We start from the raw sequence: 12,149 nt of genomic DNA on the forward strand, positions 1-12,149 counted from the left end.
TTTGAAACAGATTAAAGTGCTAAAGAATTATAAAGAACAATAGGTAACACTTTACAATAATGTCTCGCCAGTTAATGCATTAAAATTAACAAAGAGCGAATAGCTACATTTTTACAGAAGTTATTCTTCTTTGATAATGTTAGTTTAAAAAAGCAACTGTTAGTTAGAGTAAGCTCAGGTCCATTAAATAATACAGTTACAACTTTTGATTTTAATAATGTGTTATTAAATGCTGAAATGTACATTTAACTAAGATTAATACATGCTTTAGAAGTATTTTTCATTGTCAGTTTGTTAATGAATGAACTAATGTTAAATAATGGAGCCTTATTGTAAAGTGTGTGATTGAACAACAGTCAGAACATATTCAAACAATATCTAGGGCATGTAATAAAAAAAAAAAAAAAAAAAATTAAGTTTGAAAATGACTTTAAGTCTTTAAGTATTAGGTTATGTGATGACGAGCACCGGATTGTGGTTACTGGGGAAACGGCTGTATTTCTGCTGTTCCGTCAGCGCCCTCTGCTGTCTGAAAGTGAATGTGCACTTCAGTGCGTCTTCACGCCTTCCGCCATGTGCTCGGCTCATGAACGGTCTGTTTACATCAGTGCGCGTTCCTCTTTGACGCTCTGTTCATTTTAAACGGTTGATGGGTAAAGTATTCTTAAAATACATTCTAAAAATCTGAATAATTCGTAATAAATAATTATTCACGGTATTTTGAAGTGCCCACGATAACAATATTGTGCATGTTCATTATTGCGGTATATCGTATTACCGTTTACCGGCACATGTCTAGCCTGTAAACACTGGGACGAATATCGCGCGCGCTTATCGCCAGCGTTTTTCGTGCCGTTTTTCGGCGCGTCTTGAGTGTTCACACCCAAACGATTTTCACTGGCGCTGCGCCGAGTGAACGTGCACATTCAGTCGATGCGCTCGCGGTACACAAGATGGCGCTGCGGCACTTTAAGCCTCTGACACTCGCTTGTCACACAGAAGGAGAAGAGAGACAGTATTTACGTGCTTGCCAAAACCATAGACATATTATGTATATGGACAAAACCATTCACACACTTTTTGCTAACTGGCAAGCAGCATTAGCAGTTCATCTTCTTCTTTGTCTACTTACTACTTCTTCGTCGTATCAGTGTGTGCTCGGCAAGAGCGTTTTGTGCTTGAGCGCCACCAAGTCGTGTTTTACTGTCACTTCAGCAGCTCCAGGCACGTGAACAAAAGCGCCGATCTCATTGGTCGGACAGTTTTTTACGCGCCGCGTCAAAATAAAAAAACGAACCCGAGGCGTTTTTTTTAAAAATGACGCTTTTACGCCTGGCGTTTTGCGCGTCGGTGTGAACACTCACATTGGCGCCCATTGTTTAGTCCCGAGGCGTTAAACGTCGGCGATAAACGCGTGCGAAAATCGTCCCGGTGTGAACAGGCCTTGACACGATAACAGTTTATTACAAGCGCCAAGTAACGTTTTCTGAATACTTGGATTACTTCCACATTGAATTGCATTTTATAAGTGTAGGAATGCGGTAGGGCTGAACGATATATCGTTATGCCAACCTTGAAGAAACTTTATGAGTACATCTATGAGATGCCTAACACTAAAATACATAATATACACAATATACTTTCACCAATTACGTTACCCCATAACCAAATACAAGTAGCGGATAAATGTTATACAGTTACTGCACACCCATCATTGTGTTCAGGATATTATATACAAAAAAGGCTGATGATGGTTAAACGTCATACAAAAATAGAACCAAAGACAGATTAAACACAAATAGTAAGATTAATAACAAACTACCGTATTCACTAGCAACAGTGTTTGTTTTCCAGTAGATGGCAGCAATCTTCCACTAAACTATGGCACATTTCATATTTTCACTATGAATGAAACTGAGTAGTAGATATTTTATTTGAATTTGACATAAAATGTTGCTATTATATAAATAGACTATTATTACTAATTTATGTACATGTAATTTAATATTTAATCAAATTAAATATGAATTTTAATTAATAAATACAAATTTATATAATTTAACACAACTGTAGAGTAAAAACATTAATAAAAAACTGATATTCCATCCGTTTAAAAAAATCTGACAAGATTAAGGTAAAGTCACACTGTCTGGTGCCTCTGGACAACCCAGCACAATTGTTAGCATAAAGTTTAAGGTAAAAAATAACTGCCATTCATTTACTAGTATCTTAATACTATGCAATTTGATAAACTGTTCCTTCATTACATCACTTTACCTCTGTCTTTATCCCCATTTTCCATCTTCCCTGCATCAGAGGGCTTTGGTCTTTTTGATACTATAGGGTATAGGCTATAATGCTAATTTATAATGCGTCATGTGAATTCGACCATCTGTCACAATCAGGTAACTTTGTCTACTGACGCGAGTTAAGCTCCCTCAAACGAAAGCAATGCTTTCTACATTGAATGTGGCAAGACGCGACGCAACAGTTACGTTAATTCATTTTATACCAGCAGGTCAAACAAAATCATACAATAAACGAATTATGGAGCTTTGATATTACAGAAACGCCAACTCTATTCATTCATTAAAATTCGCTGAAAGTCAACCGAACAACTGTGCAACGTGCATGTTCACATTTTAATTATCCATAACAACCCCAAAACTTGCCCGCTTGCCTTGCACATCTGCTAATAAACGATGGGCAAAGTTTTTCGACTATTTTCTTTTTTTTTGCTCTGGATGTTATTGAGCTTGTAGAAGTTTAGCTCTTCCGTTCTTCTGAACATCTCGCGCTGCCATTGCCCGATGCCATTTTTATATCACTCCATAATCTATGTTTTAAATGCCTATTCCCCGCGTGGTAGACTACAATAACTGGCTGTTTTAACCCTTAATCGTCCCTCAGGGTTTACGTTTGAGTCCCTTGGGCTCAGATAGACCCCAAACATTTACAGAGCGATTGCATAAGGAAATATAATTTTTTTTACATGGAAAACTATATATCATTTTTTTTATTTACTACTCAACTATACATTTATGCTGTGTTTTTGTGGGTATTTGGTAGTTTTTTACCTATTTACTGCACAAATACTGAACTATGTCATAAATTGGCTCATTAAAAATTATTTTTTTATGAAAAAATCACTTGAATGATGATCTTAAATAAATATAAATAGTTTTTGGACATTGCTCTATGTGTTAGGGATAGAATACCGCCATCTGTAGGTTTGTGGAAAAACTTTAGGAATTATAGTTAAAGAGAGAGAGAGAGAGAGAGAGAGAGAGAGAGAGAGAGAGAGAGAGAGAGAGAGAGCGAGAGAGCGAGAGAGCGAGAGAGCGAGAGAGAGAGAGAGAGAGAGAGAGAGCGAGAGAGCGAGAGAGAGAGAGAGAGAGAGAGAGAGAGAGAGAGAGAGTGCAATGACCACATTATCCACTAGAGGTCCAGAGGGAAGTTATGCAAGAGTTTTCGTCTTTCTTTTATTTGCCCTTTTCCCTCTCTTTCTCATGATTGTTCCATGTTGCATTTGTGCTCTAGTATTTGTCCTTCATTTATGTATGGAATTTTTTCAGATTTATGCCAGTTTTGTTGATTTTATTTGCCAGTTTCTATAAAAATGATGTTGCAGTCACACACATGTGTGTGTTTGTGTGTGTGTGTGTGTGTGTGTGTGTGTGTGTATGAGACAGAAAGTTTGTTCCACTTTGTGTTTATGCTCTAGGACCAGATCTTGATATAAATGTAGAAATTTTCAGATTTATACTGGATTTAGTTGATTTTTTTTTTACAAACAAAGTGAAAAAAGCATTTTTTACATTTTCCCATTCATTGCCAAAATACAAAAAAATTGCTCCAGACACCTGTGTTTGTGTGTGTGTGTGTGTGTGTGTGTGTGAGTGAACATGCTTGTTCCATATTGCATTTGTGCTCTAGTATTAATACTTCATTTATGTATGAAAATCTTTCAGATTTATGCCAGTTTTGTTGATTTTATTTGCCAGTTTCTATAAAAATGCTGTTGCAGTCACACACGTGTGTGTGTGTGTGTGTGTGCGTGTGTGTATGAGACAGAAAGTTCATTCTACTTTGTGTTTATGCTCTAGGACCAGACCTTGATATAAATGTGGAAATTTTCAGATTTATACTGGATTTAGTAAAAAAAATTTGACAAAGAAAGTGAATTTTTTTTTTTTTTTACACTTTCCCATTCATTTTCAATGTGGGGTCAATCTGACCCCGAGGGACTTAAACGGTAAAAAAATTTTTACACACCTTTAGAACAACCAAATCAAGCCCAGATTTGTTGTGCATGTTTAGATTATTTAGGAAAAGTCACAGAGTCTCATGGCCCTGAGATGAAGGGAACACTTTTAAAAAATGGAGGAAAAGTCCAGTGGGGTAAGCTGGACCGCAAGGGCCGATTAAGGGTTAAAATATCTACGAGAAGTAACTTAGCCTAGGCCTCCATACTGACAGCTGGGCTCATAGCTTGCAGGTTTGCTTAGTGCACTGTAACAATATTTAAGAATGCATATATTTTTTTTCCATTTGATTGGTTCAACCGCCACTCGCCCAAATTTATTTAAAATATAATTTTTCGTCAAGTCATCCGCGGCTGTAACCGCCAGCAGCGCATCTCTGTGAGGCGGTTCAGCCATGGCATGCACGCCTGCAGTTATCCGGCCTGCCCAGCTTGCTTGAGGCACTGAAATGAAACGAACGCGCGCGGCGCGGACTCGAAGCATTTGTCTAGGAGGGGCGGGCATGTAAGCGGAGGTAATGAAGCGCTCTGATTGGCCGAAAGCTTTTCACTCCACTTTCACGCTGTGGCTCAGCAGCAGAATCAACATCATCGATTGCACTGAAACCGGCGAAATGCGAGATGCAACAAAATGCGTACATAGAGAGCAGCGAGTCGTACAAGCGTACCAAAGGGTCAAACTGCGTGCCGAGTACGAAAAATGCGTACATGTTGGCAGGTCTGCACCCCTTTTTAATAGGGATGTCGTGGTTCTCGGTTATTTAAATTAAATAAAAAAACGAACCGAAAGGCCTTGTTTTGCCCTCCAGATGGGCGTTCCTATAAGGGTGCGACGTCACATGAACAGACATTTTGCCTGCTAATGCGACCGCACTTTAATATTCAGAATATGAGGATGATGATGATGATGATGGTACCTGCTCACACTGCGGTCTCTCAGTCGCCTGCTCTTCCTCCGAGCAGAACTGCAGGACAGACGAGAGTTCCTGCCCACAGACGCCCATAACCCACTGTGAGACGAGTCCAGAGCTCCCGCTGCACTGTGAGCTGAACACACACACACACACACACACACACACACACACACACACACACACACACACACACCAGTGTTGGGGGAAACGCATTACAAGTAACTTGAGTTACATAATATTACTTTTTCCAAGTAACTAGTAAAGTAACGCATTACTTTTAAAATTTAAAACAAAATATCTGAGTTACTTTTTCACATTAATTTGACTGACAGCTCATGTTGAGAGTTAGTGCAGAGGTGTGTGTGTGTGTGTGTGTGTGTGTGTGTGTGTGTGTGTGTGTGTGTGAACATGGTTATTGTAGTTCTAGACTAAATGTGAGCATTTATTTATCTCACTTGCACAATAAAGATTCTGTCCTCCTCAAAATGAATAAAATCAGAATACTATACAAACCTCCAATAATTAAATGTTAAATAAAACCACTATTTTTATGCATAATCTACCTTTATATTTAATTGACCAATGTCTTGCTGCTGACCTTTGATGATGAAAATTATTAGATTTTTAGTTTTTATTGGTAAAACTTTTTTCTCCTGCGTCCTCTTCCTCCATTATCCAGAGCTGCGCCCTCTAGTGTTCATGAGGGAATCTGCATTTTTACCTCAGCCTGAGGCGCATTATTTACATTTTGGTATGAAAAGGCTTTACCGTTGCACAAAAATATAACTTTTTTGTTATGAAAAACAAAAACAAGCCCAGCCCAGAAAAAGTAACGTAAAAGAAAATTACTTTTCTTAAAAAGTAACTAAGTAACTCAATTAGTTACTTTTTAAGGGAGTAACGCAATATTGTAATGCATTACTTTTCAAAGTAACTTTCCCCAACACTGGTTATAACTATAGTTATTGTAGTTTTGTTATAGTTATTGTTAGTTATCGCTATAGTTATCATTGTAGTTTCAGTAGTTATTGTTATCGTTATAGTTTCATTATAGATATAGTATATATAACTAGTAAAGTAACACATTACTTTTCAAATTTACAACAATATCTGAGTTACTTTTCCACATTAATTTGACTGACAGCTCATGTTGAGAGTTAGTGCAGAGGTGTGTGTGTGTGTGTGTGTGTGTGTGTGTGTGTGTGTGTGTGTGTGTGTGTGTGTGTGAACATGATGGTTATTGTAGTTCTAGACTAAATGTGAGCATTTATTAATCTCACTTGCACAATAAAGATTCTGTCCTCCTCAAAATGAATAAAATCAGAATACTATGCAAACCTCCAATAATTAAATGTTAAATAAAACAACTATTTTTATGCATAATCTACCTTTATATTTAATTGACCAATGTCTTGCTGCTGACCTTTGATGATGAAAATGACTAGATTTTTAGTTTTTATTGGTAAAACTTTTTTCTCCTGCGTCCTCTTCTCCATTATCCAGAGCTGCGCCCTCTAGTGTTCATGAGGGAATCTGCATTTCTACCTTATTATTTCAATTTTGGTATGAAGATATCTTTACCGTTGCACAAAAATATTACTTTTTTGTTATGAAAAACAAAACAAACAAAAACAAGCCCAGCCCAGGTGAGAAAAAGTAACGCAAAAGTAATGTAACGCATTACTTTTCTTAAAAAGTAACTAAGTAACTCAATTAGTTACTTTTTAAGGTAGTAACGCAATATTGTAATGCATTAGTTTTCAAAGTAACTTTCCCCAGCACTGCACAGAACCCCAGGCTGGAGATCGGCTGATGCTCACCTGAGCCCGGCGTGGATGAGCCGCCGAACAGAGCGCTCGGGAGCAGCTCCAGGCCCAGGTTCTTCTTGATGGACCGGCGCTTCTTGTGGGAGAAGCCGTGGGTATGAGCCGACTCATGGGGCAGTTTGCGCTTGGAGTTGGGCGTCATGATGACAGGAGTGGCCATGGAGAAAACTGAAGGAAATGTCACATTAATCTTCCATAAGAGCCGACAGAATGACAAGCAAAGCTCTGCGCAAGCGAACTCTTTTAAAGGGACAGTTCACCCGAAAATGTAAATCCTGTTAATTCCATTCATTTAAGGATGGACACAATTAGTTTTGTGTACTGTAATTGATTCCGTTGCCATCTATAGAGGGTGGGAATCTTTAGGCACTTAAAGGGTTAGTTCACCCAAAAATGTAAATTGTGTGATTAATGACTGAGCCTCATGTGGTTGGACACCCGTCAGACCTCCGTTCATCTTCAGACACAAATGAAGATATTTTAGTGTAAAGCTGATGCTCTGAAAGGCCTCCATTGGCTCAACTTTACACTCTCAAGACCCTTGAAAGACACTAAAGACTAAAGTTACAAAGTCCATCTCACTACAGCGGCTCTACAATAACTTTATGAAGACGAGAATAGTTTGTGCGCAGAAAAACCTTAAATAACGACTTATATAGTGATGACGATTTCAAAACACGGCCTCATGAAGCTTCGAAGCGTTATGAATCAGTGACTCAAATCATGATTCGGATTGCGTGTCAAACTGCTGAAATTTGGCGATCCAAACTGCTGAATCGACTCACTGATTCATAACGCTTCAAACTGCTGAATCGACTCACTGATTCATAACGCTTCAAACTGCTGAATCGACTCACTGATTCATAACGCTTCAAACTGCTGAATCGACTCACTGATTCATAACGCTTCAAACTGCTGAATTTACTCACTGATTCATAACGCTTCAAACTGCTGAATCGACTCACTGATTCATAACGCTTCAAACCGCTGAATCGACTCACTGATTCATAACGCTTCAAACCGCTGAATCGACTCACTGATTCATAACGCTTCAAACTGCTGAATCGACTCCCTGATTCATAACGCTTCAAACCGCTGAATCGACTCACTGATTCATAACGCTTCAAACTGCTGAATCGACTCACTGATTCATAACGCTTCAAACCGCTGAATCGACTCACTGATTCATAACGCTTCAAACCGCTGAATCGACTCACTGATTCATAACGCTTCAAACTGCTGAATCGACTCCCTGATTCATAACGCTTCAAACCGCTGAATCGACTCACTGATTCATAACGCTTCAAACTGCTGAATCGACTCACTGATTCATAACGCTTCAAACTGCTGAATCGACTCACTGATTCATAACGCTTCGAAGCTTCATGAGGCCGTGTTTTGAAATCGTCATCTCTATATAAGTCGTTATTTAGGGTTTTTTTTGCGCACAAAAACTATTCTCGTCTTCATAAAGTTATTGTAGAGCCGCTGTAGTGAGATGGACTTTGTAACTTTAGTCTTTAGTGTCTTTTAAGGGTCTTGAGAGTGTAAAGTTGAGCCAATGGAGGCCTTTCAGAGCATCAGATTTACACTAAAATATCTTCATTTGTGTCTGAAGATGAACGGAGGTCTGACGGGTGTCCAACCACATGAGGCTCAGTCATTAATGACACAATTTACATTTATGGCTGAACTAACCCTTTAAAGGGACATTTCACCCTAAAATGTAAATCCTGTTAATTCCACTCATTTAAGGATGGACACAATTAGTTTTGAGTACCGTTATTGATTCCGTTGCTGTCTATGGAGGGGTCAGAGATCGGGATGAAACGGTGTGGAAATTTCACATCACGACTATAGTGACCAAAATAATCACGGTTATCAATATTATCACGGTTTTGTTCAAATGAGATGAAAGTGTTCAAAAAGAACAGATGCACGCACTTTTTATATTTGAAAAACAACAAGCAACAAATAAACAAAGCAGCTCTTTGCACTTTTTTAAGCTAGATTCTATTCTGTGGGATTTGCTTCCTTTTAATGGCCGTCGTCAATAGCAACACAATAATAATTTGGTGTAAATATAATCTATAATATTATCTCTATAAATATATTCTCAGTGTTCTCAGCTATGACGCATTTAAATCCATATTTTTACATGCATATCCATATTTTCATGATTTGACTGTTTACTTTATTAAATATAAAAAGGTGTGCATCATACCGGACACCTAGATGATCACTTTACAGTCAGTTTTATGACTGTCATTCTCTTCAAATGCTAGTGAAGTCAGAAATGCGTATAACGTTACTAATGTTGTGTGTAACTTTAGAGACGGTCCCTAAATTCGCCAGTCACATCAGATGCGCTGTGGTTGTTTGAAACTATTTTCGCTGCGGAAATAGAATAAAAACAGTCAATCTCTGTATGATGAGTGAATCTCCTGCGTACATCGCACGTTTTGAGTGTATATTTCAGTCGAGCGTGCTCTGAACATAGTTCTGGATAATCTGAACGCCTCTGATTATGAGACATTGCATTCATAAACTCAATAGAAACACGCGTGAGTGGTTATAATGCGCAACGCGATTATAACAGACGGCTTTAGAGAAGACTATAATAAGTTCAACCGCCAAAAAAGTGACTAGTGTACAGCGGAAATATCGTTACACCCGCAAATGGCGGTTGTTAATGTCAAGCCCTGATTATTATCCCTTAAAATGTCGCCCTAGTCTTGACTGAATTTGTTCGTTCGCTTCACGTTATTTCCCAGACGTAGTTTTGGTATTGAGGTCAAATCCACTTGCCTTGTGTTCGTAGTTTTGAAGTGTTTCCCCGATTACAGAGACTTTCTTCTGGCATGTTCTGCAGACAGGATGACCATCTTAGATTAAGTTTCCCTCAGGTTTTCAAAATCGTGATAATCACACGCGGTTTTAATGATAATTACATTTTAAACAATATTACTAACTGTCACTAAATTTTATCGTGGTTGATCGAGAAACCGGTAATCGTTTCATCCCTAGTCAAGAGATCTCAGAAATATCTTAATGTGTGTGTGTGAAGATGAACGACGGGTTTGAACGACATGAGGAATTAATGACCGGATTTACATGTTTTAGGTGAACCGTCCCTTTAAACAGAAGCAGAGGCAACATATAATCTCACAAGTGTTGAAAGACACACACATCTGTGCCACACTGAACACAAGCTCAGGGTTCCCACTCTTTTACAGCAGCCATTTTCCAGTACTTTACGGCAGGAATAAAAGACAAGGCTCATGCCAAATATTGCTTTCTAAGTCTTTAAAAGCCGTCCAGTTTATCGCCATTACTAAACAATCCAGCATTTCTCAATATGAGCTCGTAATCATACATTATGACTATGGAAGCTTGTTTACACCACAGAATAGAAAGAAAAGGTAATTGTGACTTTTTATCTCGCTATTCTGACTCTCGCAATTGCGAGTTTACATATTTGTGATACATACGCGAAAATTGTCGCAATTCTTTTTTCCTCAGAATTGAACTTTATAACTTGCAATTGCAGTTTAGATCTCACAATTCGGAGAAAAGAAGTCAGAATTGCAAGATATAAACTCGCAACTGCGCAAAAAAGTCAATTGTGAAGAAAAGACTTGCGAGTTTATATCACGCAATTCTGACTATATCTTGCAATTCTGACTTTATAACACACAAATGTGACTATATATCAAAATGATGTGATTAGGGAGCAGCTTACGAGTTAACATTCACTGCATACATTTGAGCAGTTATAGCATTAGCATTAGCATTAGCTAACGGCTGCAAGCGGCAACAAGACTAAACGTCATTATTCAAAATACTACATCAAACTCAGCTTCCTGAACATGTGCTTTCTGCAGCTAGCGCTAATTGTTTGGGCCAGCGATAAACTCTTTATACTCGGCTAGAGAAATAACTTTTTTTTTAAAGAATTTTCCCAGACAGCAACAAGATTTTCCAGGACATTTTACATTTTCTCTAATTTTCCATGTGTTTTCCAGGCCGAGTGGGAACCCTGAAGAAGAAGCGGAGCCCCATCTACATGCTCAAAGCCATCTCAAGCGGACACGCGTGTGCTCAGGGACATGCATGACGTGCAGAAGCCCTGCGGGTCAGCTGATCTTTACGCACCTGCTCCATCAGACTGAGGGGTGTTAGTCGGGGTTCTACTAGTTTTAAACCTATTCAGAGCTCCATTTACCACATCTGGAACACAAAACACACACACACATCTGCATATCATATCCTCTGGGATTTAACCCATGCTTGTGGGACTGAGACTGCTACAGCTTTGATAGTCGTCATTAGGGCTGGGTAGAAAATATTGGATTTTAATCAATTCAAAAAAATGTTTAACCCGATATAGATTCTTAAATCCCAGGAGTTAGATTAGTCTATCCTGTTCTCGGTTGATGAATGAACGCCTCCCATCCAATAAATCTCAATAATCTGTGCTGTTACTTTTGATATGAAACGCTGCAACAGATTTTAAATTACGTCCGTTTTATTACGAAATTCAAAAACAAATACAGTTTTGGCGCTGCTCAAGAGAAGCGTCACATGACCTGATCTTCTCTTCCGCCTTAATACCAGTTACAACGCAAAATAAACATGAATGAACATCAGAAGGTGTGTTAAAAGATAGTGAGTCATTGAATCATTCATTCAGAAATGAAGCATCTGACGGTCTTAATGAGTGAGTCACTGAATCATTTATTAACCGATTCATTCAGGAATGAAGCATCTGACGGTCTTAATGAGTGAGTCACTGAATCATTTATTAACCGATTCATTCAGGAATGAAGCATCTGACAGTCTTAATGAGTGAGTCACTGAATCATTTATTAACCGATTCATTCAGGAATGAAGCATCTGACAGTCTTAATGAGTGAGTCATTGAATCATTTATTAACCGATTCATTCAGGAATGAAGCATCTGACGGTCTTAATGAGTGAGTCACTGAATCATTTATTAACCGATTCATTCAGGAATGAAGCATCTGACAGTCTTAATGAGTGAGTCACTGAATCATTTATTAACCGATTCATTCAGGAATGAAGCATCTGACGGTCTTAATGAGTGAGTCACTGAATCATTTATTAACCGATTCATTCAGGAAT

At 38.4% G+C, this 12,149-nt stretch overlaps 1 protein-coding gene across 1 annotated transcript in view; it reads right to left on the minus strand.

The window, feature by feature from the left end:
- Positions 1-12,149, minus strand: part of arhgap11a (Rho GTPase activating protein 11A) — a gene marked incomplete at its 3' end in the record, with an annotated part of 34,515 nt that overhangs the window by 7,600 nt on the left and 14,766 nt on the right. Inside the window, exons 7-9 of the mRNA XM_079833965.1 lie at positions 11,160-11,234; positions 6,999-7,172; positions 5,182-5,311 (exon numbers count right to left, since the gene is read on the minus strand). Of these exons, the coding sequence (XP_079690091.1) occupies positions 5,182-5,311; positions 6,999-7,172; positions 11,160-11,234 (379 nt within the window). The remainder of the gene's footprint in view (positions 1-5,181; positions 5,312-6,998; positions 7,173-11,159; positions 11,235-12,149) is intronic.

This window comes from Gobio gobio (assembly GCF_949357685.1).
Source record: "Gobio gobio genome assembly, chromosome: 13".
NCBI classification, from domain to species: Eukaryota; Metazoa; Chordata; class Actinopteri; order Cypriniformes; family Gobionidae; genus Gobio; species Gobio gobio.